Source organism: Puntigrus tetrazona, chromosome 4, assembly GCF_018831695.1.
Source record: "Puntigrus tetrazona isolate hp1 chromosome 4, ASM1883169v1, whole genome shotgun sequence".
In the NCBI taxonomy this organism is placed as follows: domain Eukaryota; kingdom Metazoa; phylum Chordata; class Actinopteri; order Cypriniformes; family Cyprinidae; genus Puntigrus; species Puntigrus tetrazona.
Window position 1 is genome coordinate 17134308 of NC_056702.1, and position 22892 is coordinate 17157199.

At 38.8% G+C, this 22892-nt stretch overlaps 2 protein-coding genes across 3 annotated transcripts in view; one reads left to right on the forward strand and one right to left on the reverse strand.

The window, feature by feature from the left end:
- brf1b (BRF1 RNA polymerase III transcription initiation factor subunit b) overlaps positions 1-22892 on the forward strand; it is a 54065-nt gene that overhangs the window by 11875 nt on the left and 19298 nt on the right. Inside the window, 8 exon segments of the mRNA XM_043236670.1 lie at positions 1266-1297; positions 2741-2813; positions 10612-10761; positions 12390-12483; positions 12695-12821; positions 13299-13338; positions 13686-13781; positions 13942-14232. Of these exon segments, the coding sequence (XP_043092605.1) occupies positions 1266-1297; positions 2741-2813; positions 10612-10761; positions 12390-12483; positions 12695-12821; positions 13299-13338; positions 13686-13781; positions 13942-14232 (903 nt within the window).
- Positions 3758-8973, reverse strand: btbd6b (BTB (POZ) domain containing 6b). Of its 2 annotated transcripts, XM_043236666.1 has the most exons (5): positions 8823-8973; positions 6602-6896; positions 6424-6514; positions 6214-6332; positions 3758-5379 (listed from the first exon to the last, which is right to left on the reverse strand). In XM_043236666.1, the coding sequence occupies exons 2-5, from the start codon at positions 6805-6807 to the stop codon at positions 4347-4349; spliced, it is 1449 nt and encodes a 482-aa protein (XP_043092601.1). In that variant the 5' UTR covers positions 6808-6896; positions 8823-8973; the 3' UTR covers positions 3758-4346. The 2 variants fall into 2 exon arrangements, with proteins under 2 accessions (XP_043092601.1, XP_043092600.1); XM_043236665.1 differs by lacking the exon at positions 8823-8973 and having other exon boundaries at positions 6602-7495.

The following is a 22892-nucleotide window of genomic DNA, read 5'->3' on the forward strand; positions in this document are numbered from 1 at the left end:
TTATTTTTAGATTTCACTTAAAATAATAGTTTTTGTTTTATCAAGTTTTAAAATAAGGTAATTCTTTCCCAAAGTATTTTTTTTTCATTAATTAAAATTTCTCAGTATATACTGTATATCTTTTGTACATTCTTGCCATTTAGTGTTTTTTGAGTGTTTTTAGTAACATCACTATTGATTAGGCCAGGGCCCTCATTTATAAAACTCTCCACAGATTTCAGCCTAAAAGTGTACGTACACACAAAAGCCAGATTTAGATCAGGTGAAGATTTTGCATACACAATCATTATTACAAAAAATATTTTTTCAAAAGCCAATTCACCACAAATGTCTACATTTATATAATTTCTGCATTATGACTTTGTCATTATTTATGTGGATTATCAAAGGGTTTTATTTTAGAGTTATAAAATATTAAATATTTTGAAAATTAAATAAAAAAATTGATTACTAGAAAATCATGGGAACCTAAATATTGTTGTGGACCATGGGGGAACATGGGGGAGTCATTGTCATATGAGCATTAATCAGTAAACTGGGTTTGCTAATAATTGCAAGATACCCTAAACCATGAATATGTTGATATCCAAAAATAATCAATTCATTTCTAATTATTATTTTCTAAATCCTGAACACTTAAAGAAATATCTTGAATGTAAATAATGTAAAGATATTATTTTGCTTGTTTTTAGAACAATGCTGTCAATATAATTTTTACCCTCTGCAGTAAATTTGCAGTTTTTGTCAATAGTTCATATCTGGTCTTGTAGCATTTAAGAGATAAGACGGTTATCAACATCACTGATGCCAGTAATAGAAGTATAAATACTCTCTGTCTTTCACGGCAGGCCATAATTAAGGCCGTCAGACTCTTGATAAAGTGGGATTAGCTTGTCTTGTAGTGATGCTAATCTCTTTGCTAAAGGGGGCATTAGTCACCATAGAGACACGTGCCTCAGGTGTGTGTGTGCCGCTCAGGTGAGCAGTAACAGATGGTCAGGGTGAATCTCTTGCAGAGATAAGGAGATCCTGCCCGAAGCCCGTTGATGTAGAGATGATCAGTAAAGTCAAAACTCCCCCAGTGACAATTACTGAGCTGTCCGATGCTTAATTAATCACTGTGACCAGGATTAATCGAGGAGCAGGATTGACTTCTTATTTTTAGCTGTGTAGTTGGACAAAGATGTTTAGATCTTTATCACACTATCAACCCTTATTTTATGATATAATCTAGCTGTTTTGCCATTCCTTTAACCGATACGCAGACATGCTCCTGGACTTGAGCGATCTTTTACAGGTTGGCTTTTTTTCATTTCAATATCTTATCATATGTTTTCCACAATGCTTACTCTGAATAATATGACGCAACCTAAGCGGCTGTGCTAAATTGCATGATGTTCAACCTCAAAATAATCTTATATTATATCCTCCATATGACCATATGAAAGTAATACTTTATGAGGAATTGCATATGACATAACAGGTAAGCAGACCCCATTTTTGTGCAATAACATCTGCATTTCTGTTATATTTCCAGCTTCAGTTAATCAAATACGCTAGTATAGCCAAACCCGATCACATTTCAGTTATTTGCACAGTTATAAACTCAAGTAGATGCCGTATATAAAATGATGAAACACTGAAGTCTTAATGTGCAAAACTATTATACTCACACGCGACTGCATTTAAGATGAATTCATTATGATTCATTATTTTATAAACCCTATAACAGTCAAGATTTTACTATAAGAACATAAAACCTTTGCAGCACACATCTTTTAATGCCTTATTTCTGCTTTAAACCGCAAGTGTAGGAAATGAGGCGAAACAATACACAGTACTGTCTTTATGACAATATATACTGTATAGTTTTTTTAGTAGTTATTTTAGGACTAGACACTTCTATGGTTAAGCACTGGTGTAATGTTATTTTTACTCCCCAGCTGTCCACTGAGCTGTATCTGCTATAGAGCGAACACTGGACGGTTGGGGCGGAGGCTCAAATATGTCATGAATCTTTAGCAAGTGTAGCCACACCCAAATCCAACAAGATCCCAATTTATCCTGCCTGGATGCCAGGCTAACTACAGACCTGGAGCTCAGGTCATGACCCTCTCGTCGTGAAGTCTGCAGTTCACATATTTACGGGTTACAGCATCTTTAGTATATGCAATGTTGAAAGGTCTATATAAAATAAACCAAATGTTGATTTAATTTAGTTAATAGAAGTTAGTCGATGAAGAAAATCTATTTATGACATTATTTTTGGCCACATCTTCATTTTACAGCGGTTTTACACAAGTGCCAAAAACGCTACTGTACTTTGCAGGCAAGTCTCTTGAAGCATCTTGGAGACGTTGCCACAGTTCTTTTGTATTTAGTATATCTCAGTTTGTTGTATCTTTATGTCATTGCGTACACAGACTGAATGATGATGAGATGTGTGGAGCACTGGGTGTTGTCAGACTCCTTGTGCAAACAAAAATCTTGCTAGATTATTACAATTAATGACAAAATGAATGTCTGTAAATGCAAACTGGTATTTCCTACTGACACACCCCAGCAAAAAATAACTGAATTTACAACCATTCTTTAGGTGTGTAAAATACTAGTGTTCTAATCATTTTGGCCACCACTGTATGTATGTGTATATATACACACACACACACACACACACACACACACTCAGTTGTACCTATTGAATAATTCAGGCTTTCAGTTCTATTTCTTATTGTTGTAGGTTAATGTTTACATTCTGGGAAAGACCTTCCTCCTGTTGGCTAGAGAGCTGTGTATCAACGCTCCGGCCGTCGGTAAGTCTCCCTGTAATGACCTCTCTATGACATCTCTAATGTAACTCAGCTGACCGGAACATTGCTTTTGAATGAACCTCATTAATAAAGCAGGCAGCATCTCTGAAAACAATTCATTTTCTAAATTGGTTATCAATAATACACTGCGGCTGGGTCAATACAAGTATGCTCGATCTGTTCGTCTGATGGCCTATGGATTCCTGGTTGCATCAAAAAGGAGAAGGTGTTGCTGTTGTTGTATTCTCATCTACTAGTTTCTGCAGTAGTCTGTAATTCAGGCCGTTTCAGGCACAGGTTGAAAATGTTTTACCCATCTGGAAATGATATTCATAGCGAGTTGCAGTCTAGCCGGATGTAACTAGGGGGCACTGCATCATGTCAAAAAATCCATTACGGCCCATCATATTCACCGCAACCCCTTTTCCACCTTCTGCACACACTTTGAGGACAGAACAGGCCTGCAGTTTTTTTAAACAGACTCATCAGATTAGTAGAAGCAGAGATGAAATTATTCATATACACACCAGAGAGCATCCCAATGTTAAAGTACTGGGCGTAATCCAAGAATGCAGTCTGATTAGCAGCTCTCCATGTGTCATAATTCCACATTCATCTGTTTTTGTGTGGGTTTTTTTTTTTGTTTGGTCAGAAATCTGCTGTTTTACCAAGCTGCATCTGCTCCATGTTTACTAAACCCTCAATTAGAATGCAAACGGTGGAGCAGCAGATTCTATGGGCTCAATTCAAACAGACTCCCTTTTCAGTTCCTCATGCAGCCTGCTGGGGATAATAGGTTCTTTATGTGGCCCTTCAAGATGAATATTTCATCCACACTTAACAATCACGGTCTCATTTACACAAGCCCGCTGCTGTTGTGGTGTGTGGGTTCATTTCAGTTTGAATATGATGCATTTCATTACATAGAAAAAGCTCATATGCTCATATTACCTCATTCAAAGTATTTTATTTTAGTGTATATACCATACACTTTTAGGGCATTGAAAATATAGATTTAGTTCAACCTCTCTTCATTACTAAAATCAGGATTGAGCAGAATAGCATAATTGTTTATGCATGTCATGAATAAGTAAAAACAACTTTGTATTTGAGTCACAAAAACATTTATAATCTGAAGTTCAGGAAGCTGATCACTAATACAAGACATTTTATTTGTCAGTCAGCATCAAGCTGAAAACAAATAATTTATGTACAAAACATGACACACTAGTGGCTTCCGTCCACTATCAGAGCAGTACAACTATCTTCATTTATGTGCGTGTATATTATACATACACACACACACACACACACACACACACTGTATAGAGATCTGCTTGCTGCAGTGTCAATAATTAAATCAAATATATAATTTTTGCAATAAATAAAGCTGAAGAACATTCCTTCCATCTGAGTCCGCTGTGGTTCTGAAGCGCCATTACCATCTGCTACATAATAAAGGCTAGAGCCTCACAAGACCCTGTATTCAATCCCTCCTAATTCCAGTGAGTGGAATGCACTGTAATACGGACAATTTTAGGCATAGAAGACCAGCTCTGGGATCTGACCCCCCTGTACTCCCGTTCCGTTAGTACTGTCTGAGGAACACTGGAACTGGAAGGTCACCTTTCCACATTGCACTTCCGTCATACCCTCCTGTCCGAAGTAGCTTAGTTCGTTCCCATCCAATACGGCACTGACTGTGTAGAAGGTGTCCTGCTCCACTTGGACTGGGTGTTCAAACCATACCGAGAAGGTGTTGCTGGATCCATCTGAAACAAATTTTGTTAGGTTCTGGGCCAGGGTCACACCTTGGCGCTTGAGTTCAATCTTGACGCTATACTCTGCCTTTCCACCGCTGGAACCGTACAAGCCGAGCCCTGCGATGAAGATCCTCTTATCCACCGCAAACTGAATGCTATCACAACGTCCGCGGTAGCGCCACTGGTTACTACGGTAAGCCGAGGACTGGAAACGATGGCAGCGCTGTGGCGTCAGACCCTTTCTTTTCTGCATCGGGAATTCCAGCTTGGGCTTATTGGCTGCCGTGTACCACAGGAAGACATCATGAGTCTCTTCCAGAGTTAAAACGTCTGACTGTGCGGCCCCATTGGCGAACTCCTCCAGGGTCATGGTTGGGATACGAACCAAGTAGAGAGCCTTGCCCAGTACTGCCCTTTTATTACGAGAGGTTGGTCCCAGTCCCTGCCTTTTGCATTCAGCCACAGCCCAATCGAGAGCTGCCTGGAAGACCACCGCCTCTCTGGTGTTTAGAGTCTCTCGCTTTAGTATGATCTCCAGCGTTTGAAGATCAATCTCACAGAAACCCTCAGAGCGAAGCGCCAGCTCGGCCTGAGCATCAATGACCTCCCAACACCGCTGGGTCAGCTCAGGCTCCTCGAACAGTCGGCTCTGGGACAACAACACACAGGCATTTTTGGCCTCCAGGCTAGTCTCCAGAAAGGTGACACAGGCTTTAGCCAGTGCAGGCACTATATACTTTTTGGCAGCGTACAGAGTGGCCAGCACTGTGTCCGCTTCAAGTTCAATCTCATCACTGTACATGTACCTGGAAGTGAAGAGAAAAAGAAGTTAGAAATCAACAATGCCTTTTCTAAAGGACTTATACAAGCATTAGTCTTTGCAGTTTAGGGTTACATATAGTGTCCAACAATAAATGGTTCAAAATAAGAGAATTAAAAAAAAAAAAAAAAAAAAAATTAGAGATCCACTCTTTGTAATATTATGTTTTTCAAAATACTTCAACTTTTAAGAACATTTTCAATGTGATGATGTCAAGAAATGTCATGTGGTGTAACCATGTAAAAATTATATAATTCTTTACACCTTGAATACATATTAATGTGTTCATAAATGACATTATAATTAATCTTAATTTTTAAAGATATATAAAATGTCGTAATTTATTCATTCATAAATATTACTTTTTAAAGTTGTACCACAAGACAGCCCTGCCATGACAACTAAAAAGTTTGCAATATTATAAAATAAAATAAAATTCTGCAATATTTTAACACAATTATTCACCTAAACAGTCATCAGGGCCTACTAATTCACCAAATGACACCAAGCGTTTTCCAAATATTAGTTGTTCAATTTGAAAAATAACTTTAATTAAAGAATTAAAAACGGTGTGTGTCAATAATTCTACACATGCATTATATATTTACATTATACATTATATATACATTATACATTATATATATATATATATATATATATATATATATATATATATAATTATATATTTACATTATACATTATAAAAAAAACAACAACTAATAGACGTGGATATTATACATTTGTAAAAATAAATAAATAAATATATAGACATGGAATAAAAAATATTTTTTTACATCATTGATTTCATCAAGTGCCTTACTTAAGAAGAATTAAAAAAGCAGCAGGCTCCACGTCAGGAATGTGAATCTCAGATTCTCCTTCCGCTAGATCTCCGTAAAACATGGCACCAAAAACAGAACTCCCCACCGCCAGCACATACTGGAAGCACAAACGCCACACAAGAGCGGTTAAGCAGAGCCCGACCAAAGACACACTCGAGATGCGTTTCGACGCGGGAGGACTCGCTCACCTTGTGCGCTGGAACTTTTTGGGATGCGCCAGGCGGACCCACAACGAAATGAACATCTGCCATGAGTTCGTTATTGAACATCAAAGCATTCCTGAAGAGAACAACACGCAACGCAACGTTTCGTTAATTGACCCAAAGAGCGCGCGGGACTCGAAAAGCAAGCTGAACGCGCGCTTACCTCTCTCGCAGCGTCGGGTGAGTGGACTGCCAGCTGGCGGTCTCGACGTTATTATTGTTGATGTTCTGCTGAGTGGCAGTTGTAGTCGGCGTCGTCACCGTTTGAGTGACTTGGACGATGCTCTTTTTGCTGGCAGATGTAACCGCTGTGCCGTTACCGTTCGGAAGGTTGGTGTTTATGCTGGCAGGATAGAGTTCTGCAGCCATCTTCTTCCTCAAGGACAAAGTCACGATTTCATAGCATACTGGCAGCTTGCTGAGCTGTTTCCCACTCTTTCTAGTCCTCTTTAAGGTTTCTGGAAGCAAAAGGAAAAACGTCAAAAACTTCATGATCCTGCCATATAGGCAATCTGGCGTTGTTGGCATCAGCGAGTCTATCCACCAGTCTGCGGAGTAATTAAAAGGCAGGTGTAGCGGGGAAAAACGGCTCCTTTAATTTAACTGCAAACTACAAGCCTCGGCTACTCAAAAACACACGCGCTTCCGTTGCGGTTTCCCCCCCATTTTCAACGCATTTGCGAAACTGCATCAGTGAATCCATCCGGCGGAAATATTCCAGCTCGAAGACTTTTTTTCCTCTTTCTCATCGCATCCTCGCGATCCTTGATCTCGAGCCCATTCGCGACTTTATTGCAAGTGAAAATAACACGGCGCGAGTAAAGCCAAGCGCCACGGTCGGTTAAATAAATTTAGAGTCGACCACGGAAAATGCTACTCGGTCCTTGTCATCCTACACATATCTGTGGTGCATCCCCTCTCAAGCTCATCTACTCTGTACCGTAAAGCCCGTTTTGTGTGACGGCCGAGGACGCCCAGCTCTCTGTTGACAAATCAAACTACGAGTGACTCGGACGTCAGTGGCCCAGAGGCGCCTCCCTCAGCCAGCCCCTCTCTTGCCGCTCACACTAGCACGAATTAACCCCTTGCGCATTGTTTATTAGGGTACCGAGAACTGTTTCGTTAAAAAAAATAAACCAGTCGAATTGCTTTTATTGAACGCGCTACTAAAACGCTCTGATACACTGAACAGCGTTATCGATTCCCAAGCGAACGATTCGTACGAGTCGGTTCTTTTAGTGAATCAAAAACGTAGGGTAGTCCGACTACCTTACGAGTCGGTTCTTACGCATCAAAACACTTAATCGTAGCCTCACTGAAATGACCTGACTTGTAAGTTTAGTTAATGTAATGAGACGCAAACTGCTATTGTGTTGTCTAATGCTCGCGAGACCTAAATATTTGTATACCGACTAGTTGTTTACGTGACAGCGTGTCGCTAGATGCACAGCGGTATCTAAAAAAACTACATAAACACCTAATTAAATATGGTAGGCGCATTTACTTTACTGCTTGAAGTGCAAGAAGAGTACAATCCTATTGTAAATGCTTGTAAAAAGCCTATTAAAAGTAATTAAAAAGTCTATGTGTGCATGCACACCTTAGGGGAAAAAATGCAGGCTACTGCATTTATTTACGTTATGCCGAATATGACAATGTTATAATTTACAAATTGAGGGCATTAAATGCCATTTCTTCCTCGCATAATAAAAATAATGGAACCGGTAAGCAACCTGCATCGTTAACAAAAATCGGCATCGGAACCAGAATCAGTTCTAGATCTCCATCTCTTTTGTTGACGGTATATGTTCAAGTCGTCGCGTTCACCAACACGGGAATTTAAAAATATCAAAATATATCACATCTTTCACTGGGCTATCCATGTCATCACCTGAGGCCAGATTTGCCCAGCGTTACGTGAAATCCCGCGCGGGGGCTTTGAAGGGATGTGTTTTTTCCCTTTCCTAAAGTAACTTTTTTCCGTCAACGCGCAATGGAGAACTCGACGCTTTCCAGCCGTCGTCGCGCTTCAGTGGCAGCGTTTCAACTTCATAGGATCAGTCAATTTGCTGATGCAGCCTTAAACGTCTCATAAGGGGATAAACATCTGCAACGAAGTGCTCGACCGACTAAGCGAACCGTTGAAGTGCTCGGCAGAAATATCGTCCGCGTTCACCGTTAACGTGTCCGATCAATGATTATAGCGCGAGCGCTTGCGGACCGGTTTTAAAGATATAAAGTAGCAGCAGAACAGAGCTACCGTCAGCATAGACTTGTCCACCGAAACGGACTCTTCAGTCGAAGTAATACGAATCATTATTCGCGATTCATTAAAGCAATAACCGCAGAGGAACTAATATAGCACATCATTAGTCGTTCTTTACCTTATTGAGCCGAGCGAAGCGCAGCTGCCAGGAAAATACATTCAGGTTTGATGTTTGAAGGCTCGCTGGCAGACAGGAGCCATGTTAAATCTACAGTGTGCTGTGTGTGTGTGTGTGTGTGAGAGAGAGAGAGAGGGGGTTGGGCTTGCACAGCTTTCCCGGATCTCCAACAGAGGGCTCCGGCTCTGGAAACTGGATCCTTCGCCTACGATAAGCGGCTTATCTATCTCATACAATTTAGACAATGATGTTTTTTGCCTGCCAGAGTGTGTGAAACATGCACACAGAGAGTGAAACGCACCAAATGTAAAGCACTTTCAGTAAGTCACGTCTAAAAGGTGCGCCGAGTAACGCATACGTGCACTTCAGGAAGCTGCATGTACCACAATGAAATCTGACTTTGATTTCACTACACCCTGCCCTACCCCACACAACTCTAATGTTTGATATATGAACTGTTCAGAGGTTTAACAGCTTATAACCTGCAGCTTCCTTAAGATGGCAGTTGTTGCTATTTAGTATAGTATAGTAGTCATTCTCTTAGTTATGCATTTCCATAGTTTTATGTGGATTTCCACATTGCAGGGCTGCAAAATTAACTATATATTACAAATACAGTTACCACTTCTGCTGTGTACTAATTGCAAAATGTCTTGATTAGCGCTTTCAAATTAGCACTCCCACTGTGTCAAAATCAAGCTTCCCCCCCAAGCAAGTGATGATTTTAACAATTACAGACACATCAGACAAGGTCAGAGATTGAGTTTGAGGCATGTGATGCATCTTTTAAGGGATGTCTTTGTTCAGCCTAGATCAGAACCCATTTTAGCACCAAAATTAAAAGCATCATCCATCATTTTTTTGCCTTAGAAGGGCTCTGTTGTTGAGATATGCTGAATGCGACTTTCTTGTAAAGAATTTTCTCTACCTGTACTGCAGTCCCTAGCCCTGGTTTTTTTCTGGAAACCAAGTTTCTCGTCCCCACCAACAATTCTCTCAGATCTATTTGATTATTACTCCCTGTATTCATTTATCACTTTTCCCTTAATCAAACTCTGACAGCTACAGTCTCACAAATCAGATAATTTTACAGCCGTGACTGAAATAGAAGTCTGAAAATCAATTTATTTTTCAGCGCAGTATGGATCATTCCAAAGAACGTTACATGAGAAAATTTAATTTTTCTTAAACGACTTAAACTGTTTCCTGTTTCACAGATGGTACCGAATATTTGTTCTGTCAACTGCTCTGGTCTACTGCGTTAATATTATAATTTAATATAAAATTACCAAGCTGTATAAAAAGGCCAGTGACAGTCACAGTCGGGAGATTTCAATGAACACACTCTCGTAAGTGCAGGTGCATTTCCTTAGTGTAGCTTTAGATAGGATCGTAGACTGCGCCTTTCTTAGCTGAGCTCATTTCCTTCTTATTAGGACAGCAGTGATGTTTGGGCTTTATTGGGCCACCAGAATGAGTTTACCCAAGGACTTAGAAGTAGGTGGAAGTGAGGGATATTTGCTCCCACAGATTGACTTTAAGCCAAGCCTCTTTTAAAGGTTCCCATAGGAGGACAGTGTTCTAGATTTAACATGGAGTCGTGGAGAACAACAAAAAAATTGTGCTTTTTTAAATCTTTTGAAAGGGCATCAGTTAAATAAGGGACAACAGCGATGTGAGGACCTGATTTGCAATAAACTTCAGACTCAATCCAAAGTTACATATTTAGGTTATGTTCTCGGGTTCGTGCGCAGACGCTGATTACAGACCTGTATATTTCTATCTATAGATCCATGTCTGTACATTCCACGATTCGCCCACATGTTGGAGTTTGGTGAAAAGACTCACGAGGTTTCAATGACTGCTCTCAGACTGCTGCAGAGGATGAAGAGGGACTGGATGCACACGGGACGGCGACCGTCAGGCTTGTGCGGCGCAGGTAGATTGTCTAAAGTTCAAATGATGAACACTCTCTTGTTCACCCACAAATGAGAATTTTTGTTTACTCACGTTGCAAACGATCTTCTTACTTACCTTTGGAACACAAAAAAGGCATTTGACGATATTTGATCAAAGCACCTGGTATTCTGGACCCCTTTGGTTATTACTGCGTGGATCAAAATATCTTCTTTTGTCTTCCGCAGAAGAAAGATTCACACACGTTCGGAACAACATGAATCCTAACATAACCTTCGTTTTTGTATAAACATTAGTTTCATTTCTTTGTTTTGAGTGAACCTCCAAGTTGTTAAAAGATACACTAGGCGCCTCCTTTGTCAGCTCGAAATGAAAATAGTCCACGTGTTTTTTTTTTTTTTTTTTTTTTTTTGCAGTCTTCAGTTCTGCGCATCTGTTAGATCATAAAGCAAATCCCTTAATGTGCTAAAAGTTTGACATGGGAACTGGAGCAGCGAGTTCCATAACAAGGATAAAAACAAGATCACGACAAGTGGTTTACCGCCGCACAGATCTCAGTGCCCTCGATCTGAAGCAGAACACGCTGGTCTCTGCACTCTGTCATCAGCAAGGTGCCTCGACTGCTCAGGAATAGAAGGCAGACTTCCTGCCTGCATCTCTAGTTCAGCGTTCTCTAACTGTCTCGCTTTTCCCATCTAACATCCGCTGCTGCAATATCTGAATAATTAATAATTCATCATTAATCATTCACAGTATTCAGGGGAATATGGTAAGTGTAAATGTCAGTTTTCTGTATTGAGGTTGATTGTTTTAGAGCGAGGGGAATAAACACAGCTACGCTTCACCTTCTGATTCGGAGCGAGAACTCTGCAAAAACAAAGATAACAGAAAGATAACAGGTGTCGCTCACTGTGTATCTGTTTGTGGGAATGTTTTCTCACAAAAATAATGATACGTTTGCATTTAGATTTCGCTGACTTTAGGATACAATTTAGAATATACATATATTTGAAGAAATGAATGCCTTTATATATCAAGGATGGTATTACATTTTTATAACATTGACAGAAATATTTTCAATGATAATAATAATAATAAGAAGAAATGTTTCTTGAGCAGTAAATCAGCATATTACATATGAATTCTGAAAGATCATGTGTCACTGAAGACTATAATAATAATGCCTGCTGAAATTTTAGCTTTGCATCACAGGAATGAATTAGAAATGGAAAATATTTTTTTTTGTTAAATAGTTTTTTTTTCTTACACTATTTCTGTTTTACCATAACATGTATTAGATATATAGTGTGATTATAGAAATATTGTGAAATTATTTTTGGTTGAGCACTTGTCTTTATGTTGACAGCGGAGGAAAAAATAGGTTTGTAAAGGCTGTTGTTCTTTTAAACACAACTCTGCAGCACAATTTACATAATGCCTACTAACTAGGTTACTGTATCACACAACACACCTCAGCATCTGCAGAGATTCTTTGTACAGATGCTCCATTACTATAGAAAATGCATTCTCAACACTTTTGCACGGTACATACATTGTATATTTGCACGGTGGTGAAATGTCATACAAATTGAGAACAATACGGTTTGGGACAAAACATTTATCCTCATTTTCTCTCCCACGTCCCCGTAGCACTGCTCGTAGCGGCTCGTATGCATGAATTCCGTCGTACAGTGAAGGAGGTGATATCTGTCGTCAAGGTGTGCGAAGCCACGCTGAGAAAAAGGTGCAGATCTAAACATATTTTTAGGGAAATTGTCTGCTATTTGCAAAAAAAGTAGTAGTTACCCGACTTATATTTGGTGCATAATGCTTAAATACTTTGTCATAGTAAAACTTGGCATGTACGATATACATTGGTACCATATTAGTATCACACAATATTGGGTATATCTTGTCAATATTATTCAATATAATTGATTTACTCTATCATCCAGACTGACAGAGTTTGAGGATACCCCCACCAGTGCCCTGACCATCGATGAGTTCATGCGAGTGGACCTTGAGAAAGAATGTGATCCTCCATCTTTTGTTGCAGGACAGAAAAAACTCAAGATGCAGCAGGTACTCATATGGGGAGTACATTACCGTTCAGAGCAAGGAGGCATTCAGTTGATCAAAAATGACAGTATTTATAAATACATTTACAAAAGGCTTCTGTTTCAGGTAGTTGCTGTCCTTTTGAATGTTCTATTTAAAGAAACCTACAAAAAATAAAGTATATCACAAAAATATGAAACAGCAACTGTTTTAGTGTGGATAATAATAGGAAATGTTTAGTGAGCAGAAAATCAACACATCATGTAACTCTGGAGTAATGTATGAAAAAAAAAACGGTTGTTTAAATTATAGTAATATTCCTTATGGCTTTTTGATAAAATAAATGCAGCTTTGGTAAGCGTAAGAGGCTTCTTTCAAAAACATTACAAATTACTAACACGATACAATAGTGTATATTTGTGTGAAGCTAAGAATATAAGATTCAGCCATATGAGTCTCTGGTTTTAAATGGTTCTCTTAATTATAATGTCGTTGTTTCAGCTGGAGCAGGAGTTGGCCAAGAAACTTGAGGAATATCAAGGTTAGTCTGTCCTCCTGGAATAAGATATTGATTCTCTCTATTGACTCAACATGGCATCTGAATGCTCTCTGCGGTGCGTTATCTCAGCTACACTACGCTTTTGAAAATTTTTCCAATGATTATGAATGGAAAATTCCCTTGTGGTTTGGAGTGCGCAGAAGCTGTTTCCATAAATGTCTCCACATATTAAGACTATACGTTATTACTTGACGTGCCATTAGCATACGTAATCTGAACACACTCTACCAGGGAATTCATGTTGCATGCTGAATATTTTCCAGGCGAAATATCATACTGTCGATCGGATACATCAGGCTTATGTGTATGTGTCTGTATGTTGTCTGCAGGTGAGATCAACTCGTACCGCGATGAGATTGAGACACAGCTGGCGTCAAGCAGCAGAACCAAACTGAGAGGGATTTATGCCTCCTACGCTAGAGAAGGTAGATCAAATCAAGTGCTCTGCATGTTTATTTAGTACACCTAGGCTCGTCTTAGCACAGTTGGCTGATGATATTTGTTCTTAATACAGATTATTGTGTGATTTTACGCTGATTCACGCGTAGATGTTGGTTTTTGATTCATGCTGTAACGCTCTTTCAGATGATGACTGTGTGTCTTTGGCCTCTGGGATGACTGGAGACGAAGACCCAGAGGATGAGGAGATGGAGGCAGCGGCTCAACATCTCAACCAGGAGTTTATCAGTCAGGTGCTCGAACAGGGAGACCAGGGAGGAATGGAGGATCAGGAAGCGGCTAGGGACACAGTACCTCTCTCCAATCAGGCCACGCATGTGCCACTGACAGCGCTCCTCGGCCCTTTGCCCAGTGCAGCCAGTCTTGGTCTAACAGACTCCATTCGGGAGTGCATCACAGAGGAGGATACAACAAACAGTAAGTGTGTCACTCACTCAGTAAAGTATGATGTTGTGCCAAACAAAGCATTCATTACAAAACACGGCATCTTTATTTGCTGTTCGTCACCACCCTTTTGTCTTCTTGATCAGATTTGGTAAGTTAGTCACTTGTAGCTCTATATCAGTGGTTCCCAAATGTTCTGACTCGGAGACTCCCAAGACAAGAAGGTATTTTTCAAACTGATTAGTATTACTTCTCTGGTAATAAAATAGTAATGTAATGTAATGTAAGTAATGTCATTTATCCTTTTTTTCTTAATAAAAACTGTTTTATGTTGTACATCTTTAGATTAATTCAGATTTTATTAATATATACATTTAAATACTTGTATGAATGGTTAAATCATTTTGTGATATTTGGGTGCCTCTAAAAGTCTGGAACCACCGATGGAGATGAAATCTGCAAACCTTTGACATTTTCTGAGGGGAAATATGGTAAAAGGTGTTGATTAGGGCTCAAAGTACCAGGGTTCCCACAGTACTGGAAAACTTGGAAATATTAGGGATTTCCATGGTTTGATTTCCAGGCTTAGAAAAGTTACAGCAATTATTCAGTTCTTAGAAGGTCATGGAAAATCTGGAACATATACCAAAATGAATTCTGGTCACAGAAATGGAAATTTATGGGTCAGGAATTATGTATGGTTATTGTGGTATGGCTAAAGTGCATAATCAGACTAGCCACAGTATTCAAATTCATCTTGAAAGCAAAACTGATGATTCCTTATTTATACAACTTATCGTCTTATCGTAATTTTATTGTCAGTGCATGTTGTGATTTATTTTTTTAGAAGAAAAATTCAAGCGGAACTTACAGGCTTTCGCATCTGAACTTTTCATATTATCTTATGAATGATTTTAATTGTTTAATTATCTTTTTCATAATAATATTATAATATTCAAATTTTATTCCATTTTATATGGGTCCATACTCTTGTGATCCATTTTTCTGTTTAAACAAAGTATTTTCTGACTATATGAAACAGAATTTGTTCTTCAAAGCCACTGGGTTTCTTTGTTATAAGATGGATGACTGTAGGAAGTGTGGTGAATGTTTAATCTTTAGGAAAGCTTTAACCCTTTGCTATTGTAAAAGTCAGCGCTCCAATGCAGGGTCTGCCAGACATAATCACTTAGAGCTTTTTGAAATCCTTTTAAGACATTTAATAAGAGCTGCTCCAATCTGTCTGCTTCATGCTGTACAGCAGAGCAAAAGCCACAGATGTACTTTCTCATTATAGTGTTTTTATGCTGATCTCATTTCAGTTTATAGAGAGCATATGATTTCAGAGATGGGAAATGTATGGAGCTTTGCTCTGAGTTTATTAAATGCCGTCCTGTTTTACTTGCACAGATGACTGTATTTGTTATTTGACTGTCGTTCAGCATGAGTGTGGGTTCAGTTAAAAAACAATACACTGCTGTTCAAATATTTCTGCCTTGGGTTGCCTTTATAATACTAAAAAGCAGTGATATTGTGAAATAGTATTAAAATACAAATAACTGTATTAATATATTTTAAAATGTCATTTATTCCTGTGCTGGCAAACGTTCAGCATAATTTCTTTAATCTACAGTCGCACGATCCTTTAGAAATCATTCTAACACTGATATGCTGCTCAAGAAACATTCACTCATTCACTTACATTATCAACTTGTGCTGGTTAATATTTTTTGTGGAAAAACTTGATTGACGTGGCTCTGAAAACAGATGACTTTATTTACCAAGAGCTTTAGATCACTGAAATTCATCAAAGACTACTCTAAAATAAAATGTCACAGGACCCAACAGAATATTACAAGATCAGCCTAGCAATACTTCTCTGACCTCAGCACCTGCTCGCTAGCTGAACTCGGGCCGTTCCCTTTTTAACCTTTGACCCTGACCCCTGATGACTCCTCGACCTAGGTGTTCCCTGCAGCTCTGAGTGACGAGCAGCAGTGGTTTATCTGGACGCAGCATATGTCTCCTGAGGACAGTCTAGGAGATCGGAGCCGAGCTGCATTATTTTAAAGCAGTTCAGACTGTGATTTGCTGTCTGAGCGGCTTTGCATGGACTATTTCTGCTACTGCAGTTTGCTGATACATTTCCCTCGTCATCATTGTACTTTTGCAGGAGAAGGTGATGATTCTGCAGGAGTGAAAGCCTCTTAGAGTTGCTCATACAGACGGCTTTATGGGGTTCCACTCAGCATGTATGACTCTCACTGCTCACAACAATACATGCAGCAGACTTTCAAGGCCAAAGATGCATTGCTGGTCGCTCTGAATGTTGGGTTTGTGAATATGTGTTTGTGTGTGCATTGAAACACGAAGAAAAACAGTACAATAAGCAAGGAGTAAAGAGAGTTATGAGAAGTTGTGAGAAGCAAAAAACTAAATGTAAAGTTCTAACTTGCTTATTAAATAAAACTACATTCTATAGCTGTGAAGTCAATATTATATAATTACATTTTTTTTTTTTTTTTTTTATGAAGGCCATGGGGATGTTGTTTTTGAAAACGTTTTTATATATTTGTCATAAGGATGCTGGAGCCTATCCTAGCACCTGAGGCCTCAAACAAGAACAAGGAAAAACACCTTGTATAATTGGCCAGTCCTGTTTTTATTGTATGTTGTTTATTTTACTTTATTATATTAGCATTTTATAAGCATAAAGTCAAATTACTCATATTATCAGCAGGCATATTTCAGTGTAGCAGGACCTGGAATCCAGGCACTGAAAATGCAAAAAGCCGCATTTTTAAACTGCTGCAGTATGCAGGTCTGCATAAATTTTGTGTTATCTAAATAGGGAACACATGAGACAGACAGAAACAAAGTGAGAGTGAGTGAGAGAGGTAGTGACCAAGAATGTGCGTGTGTGTGTGTGTGTGTGTGTGTGTGTATGTGTGAGGTCTGGCAGATGCCTCTCTCACTCTGACAGGCTGTCGGTACTGAAGTGTCTCACTCTTTCAGACTGTCTGTCTCTTCAGTTCTCTGGGGATACATGAGATTCACTCTCTCTCTTTCGTTCGCTCACTTTCACTGCAGTGAAGGGAGCAACTGGCCAATTCTTATAGCCTCTTTCCCATCAATAGCGTCTGTTTCACGCAGGTTCGCTTCCCACCGGCCCACCAGTTTCATCCCAGAAATCTCCCTCAAAAGGCATCTAAGGAGTCCCGCTTATTTAATCAATATTTTTTTTTTCAGAGCAGCAAGTGCAGTGAAATATTAATTTTATCTGATGATGATAAAGGGGTTTGGGAGTCCATTATCAATTTTTGTTTTTCACTATTCAATATATTCCAACCCCGTACAGAGCCGGTCACCAGATCCTGGGTAATGCATTTCAGATTGACTGTGCATGCTTGAGAGAAAGAGAATGAAAAGATAAAAATATGGGAAGGATTTTCCCTTGGGCTTGCTGTGGTTTTTGAACCTTGTTTGAACTTTGCCATTTCAAATGCCAGGCATTAGCCAACATATCCACGACGGAGAGGAGAAAGGAACTTCCTCAAAGGATAGGCCTGCCCGTTCTTACAAAGCTTCCTGCGACCCTCCCTTTCCTGGATCTCTTTGAAATCAGAATATTGTGTTGCTCTGGTGTAAGGAGCAGCTTGCAGCATTGACATTCTCAGTACCGCCGTCACAGCTTTACTGAGAGCATTTACCACTAGGGCTTTAAAAAGAATCTCTATTTCCCCGGCATGGATAACGTGTTTTTCATCAGATTTTCCAAATGACTCTGAATCATCAGTGAGTACTGTTACTGTTTTGGAACCAAGCAGTTAGCACACATGCTTTCGTATGGTGACCTATGGTGCTCATGTAGGCGAAAACAGTTTGTATCCAGCTTGTGACATTTACCACTCCCATTCTCCCATCCTCCAAAATTTCTTTTGGAGTGGAAAAGGGCTCAATATAAGTGAAAAAGGGCTTAATATAAAAAGGCTCTTATTGATCTTATTGAAGACAGTTATGTGACTCTATAGGTTTAAATCCAATTAGTATGTGGCACACTAATGATTTTATAATGAGCATACTAATGAGTTTCCTCATCCCCTCATGGACTCATGTGAACAGGCTATTCACACACAATCCTTTTTTACAAAGGGTGTATAATATATTGATACCGTTGTGGTTATCGGCCTTTATTAGAGTTTTTATCAATATTGCTTGATATTTGTAAACTTAACAGTACAATCTGCCTTCCTTGCTGTGTTGTTATTGTTAACTAAAACTATTAAAAATAGGCTGTGTTAAGTAAAACAAAGCTAAACTTAAATTTAAGATGCAAAACTTAAATTGAAGTGTTAAAACCACAAAAGCTGCATAGGAATATTTAAAAACTAATAAAAACAGCAAAAGCAAATGTACTAAAAAGTCAACTAAAATTGAAACTAAAATTGAACTGAACAACATTCAAAAAGTACTGCAATATAAGATAGCTAACACCAAAACTCAGTTAATCTTTATAAACACTAGTATTTTAGTAACTGTTTCATGCAAAATCAAGATGAATAACCCTTTTTTCAGAGTGTACATTGTAATGTTGTAAGCCTACAGTTTTAGTGTCTATTCCAGGAGTAAAAAAGTGGAATTGTCCTTTCTTTATGTATTGAGAGGGCATGTCATGAATTTCCTACAGCAGGGACACTTGATTGATTACATCTGCTTGCAACTCCTCCCATACTGCATTGCTGCACTGCATTTCCTGTTGTGCACTGAGCTTCAGCTGTGTTGATGCTGCTTTACGGTCCAGTGCGTTCTGAGCGGTGTCCCTCCCTCTCTCTGCTGTTAATGCCACTACTGCTTGCATGTGTAAAGTATCGATCTAATGGCCTGCGTGCAGTCAGACAGCTGTGCTTGATTCAGAGCGATTGACCAATGGCTTGGGGAACGAGAGAGAGACGGGAGACTGCGAGCGGATGGAGATGACAGTTAGACTAGGAGGACATTCGCTGAATGACGCATGGGAAAGCACAGCTTCTGCAGGCGAATACAGAATTTAACCTTTCAAGTGGATGTGTTTGACGTGATCAAAACATGCTGAGGGATTGCGGAGAGCAAAAGGCTCTTTTATAGTCCATCCTCATCTATGGTATACAGCATGTGCAGAATGTCAATGTGGAGTCTGATATAAAAGATACTGTAGCTGCCTACTGTAGTTGACCCGAAGACAAGAATACACACACATATATTCTTCACTTCTTGGCTTGCTTGCCCATGGCGCAGACAGAGTGAGCAGGTGGTGAGGTTGAAAAAGGCCCTCAGAGGTTATCGTGCCATATTGCATGAGGTTTTTTTTCCACCTTGTCCTCGTTTTTGTATGAGCGTGAAACACTCTTAGTCCACAAGATTGTTTTTATTCTTTTTCAAGTTTTGAGCAAAAGAAGCTAGTTTCTGTCTAAAGTAAATTCATAACACGGGCGTCTCTTGTTGGCGTTATGAGAAATCTAATAACTCATTCTCAAAGGATAACACCAGTTGATCTATAAATCGATTTGATTTAGTGGAAACAAACAGAAGGTAGGTATTATTATTTTTTTCCAGCAAATCACAGGGTGTAGTTTATAATATAATGACTTATGTTATTATACGAAATAATCTACAAACTTCAATCTCAAAATGCAAATGTTGCTTCCAATATTCATTTTTCTCTGTGGCATTTCACAGTGGAGCATCAAGCCGATCTGTTTATTTGCATAATGATTCATATGATTCATTATGTAATCTGGATTATGTTCAGTCAAGTGCATACTCGTATTAGAGTCTCGTTCCTCATTGAAATATGTTGGAGCATATTGCATTATGAGCATTTAATCATGTTTTGCGTTCTTAATATCATCACACAAACAACGTGCCACATTTTCGGCAAAGGCTTTAATCATTTTCTTACCTTCATGTTGTGGCTAACCCTGTTCCTCTTGCTGTGGAACACAAAAGGAGGAATTTTGAGGATTTGTCACATATGTTTTTTTTTTTTTGCATACTCTTTGACTCTTCACAAAGACCTGCCTCCCTTCATTACTGGTGCTATGTCCGCTCTCACACTATACAGCGTGTTCTCACAAAATACATTGTAGAACAGTATTTTTTTTTTTTTTTTTTTTTTTTAAGAAATTCAAACAATAAATAAAGTTTTGTCTGAAAAAAAATGGCAGATTACATAGAATAATTGGTTAAATTGTCTGTCTACTGCAAAATCCAAAATGATAAATGGCTTCCCAAATTGAGACTTTAGTTTTAGTGAAGCAAGATTTCAGTAATGAATAATTATGATAAAATCAAATATGGGGGCACAGGTTGGATATCAATAATGTAATTCACTAGATGCATGTGTCTTATGAACAAACTTCATATTTGATTTGAGAACTTCAGTGTTGGCATATTCATCACATAGGTTTTTTTTGTTTAGTACTTTTCAGAGTGAGGATTTTTTTTACATTTATTCATTTGTTTGTTTATTTAGGTTGTGCTGGTTTAGAACTATTGAATGGAAAACATAGTTATTCATGTATTCATATTTCATTCTTGCCATTAAAGTGCCCCTATGGGTAATGAAATGTTCATGTTTTGGATTTGGTATTCCCCAACAACAGGCTGACATGCATACAAGGTCAAAAAACACTTTCATTGTCTTATAGTATGCATTTATTTTTACTTTACTTGCTCAACGACTCCCAAACAATTCACTCAGTGATTAAATTTTCTGAATCCCCCTTTTACTTGACGCTAATCTACTGTGATTGGTCCAGTTTGTCTTGGTTGGGCAGGCAATATGCTAATTTAATGTTGGTGTTGACTCTTGCTTTTGAAAGACAATCGTTTTATAGAGGTGTACTTTCAGATTTAACATTTATCAGGGTGTTTTCATTCATTATGCTACACACTGCATGAAAGGTCAATTAAAAAAATCCATAATAGGGACACTTTAAGATGAGAAGACAATTTGATACAATTTGGATGTTTATTGCTTGACAAAAGCTGCATTATGATATACCCGTAAAGGTACGGTCTAGTGATTCCAAAAGAAATTCCCTAAGCAGATTGAGATCATGTTCAAGTTAGACACGCAAATTCAACACACTGACCAACAAAAATCTGTGTAGTTTAGTGGCTTTTGTGTAATATCTGTATCTGTAGTCTGTTGACAATTTATTTTATAATTTACCCTTTTTTTGGTTCTAAAATTTTGCTAAAATTGGTGACTTGAAGCTGTATGCCTTTTTTTTGCTGGTTGTATAGTCTGTATGACCTTTGGGTGACTACTTTCACATTTTTCATCCCCCTTCGAAACCGGAGATGCTTACCATCATCTATCCAGACCCAATCAGCCACACGCCAGCTTTCTAAAGAGCAGAAACCTGATCACGCCATGTTGTTTTTCTTTCTCCCTTCTATCCAAGCCGGCTGTGCAATCGCTCTGGGGAAACGCTGTGATTTGCTCCACTGGGTTTGATATGTGACAGCCACTCCAAGCTGCCTGCAAACAAGTCCAATTCCCTCATAGACCAGTGTGCCCATGTTGGTCCATGCCTGAGCAAGTATCCTATCTCCGTCTTATGGACGAGATACCTGGATTCAATTACAGCCCTGCTAAAGATTTAGAATTCACCTACCCGTTGAAAACACCAGGTGTTAGAGGAGCAGGCAATTGGAGATAGTAGAAGATGTAATAGACGGTGTGAAGAAGGTAGTGAGAGCAACGAGTCAAATGGTTTTCTGTCCTTGGCTGTTAAACTGGAGTTAGAATGCATATTTTAGAAGATGCCTTGGATGTTTGCATCTCAAATGATGCTCAGTCTAATGATACTGGACACTACGGCCTTTGAAATAGTGCGATGTGTCTTAAACCTCACACATGCAAGTGTAAGAATCTGAGATGGGGACAGATTGTGACCTATTTTCTTTTGTCTCAGTTCAGATATTTAAATCTGTTCTCCCTGGCCAGTCTCACTGTGAGAACGTCAGAACGTGTGAATGTGAGTCGGATGGCCACAGTAGAGATGGCATTCAGATCTCTCTATGTTCAATTAATGAACATCTGGTCTTGATCCACAGAGGCTCCACCAATCCAATCACACTTTTCCCGGGCCAACTTTGCAGCTCTTTATATTTGAAGAAATAATTTCTGTCGTATGAAAATCAGCTTTAAAGTCGCTTATAGAGAAAGGTTTGCATGTGTGTCGTTGTTTGCTTTAGTTTAATCCTTTGGCTAGGTTTTCAAAAAGGTTAGCTTGAATAGATCACTCAAAACTGAATACAAATGGTAATCAGTTTCAGGGTGCTTCCTGTGTGTTATCTAGATTGTTTATGCTTGATCCATCTTGAGTAAACACTATTGATTATTGCATTCCAAATGTTGACCTGTTTTTAATTCTTTACCCATTAGATTCCCATTTATAGGCAGAGATGCTGCCTTATTTTGCAATTGTCTTCTTTCATCATGTCTATTTACAGCTCTCTTTTCTTGCCCTGATCTCATTGATATTTATATATTCTTACAGACGCTTGCTAATTGTATTCAGGTGGTGTTTATAACACATATTTATGTGAATCTGAGGTTACATCAGGACATTGTATTAGCATACAGTAACATTGCTGTTCATATTTGCCTCAGTATGAGATTTTAATTTAGGGATTAATAAATG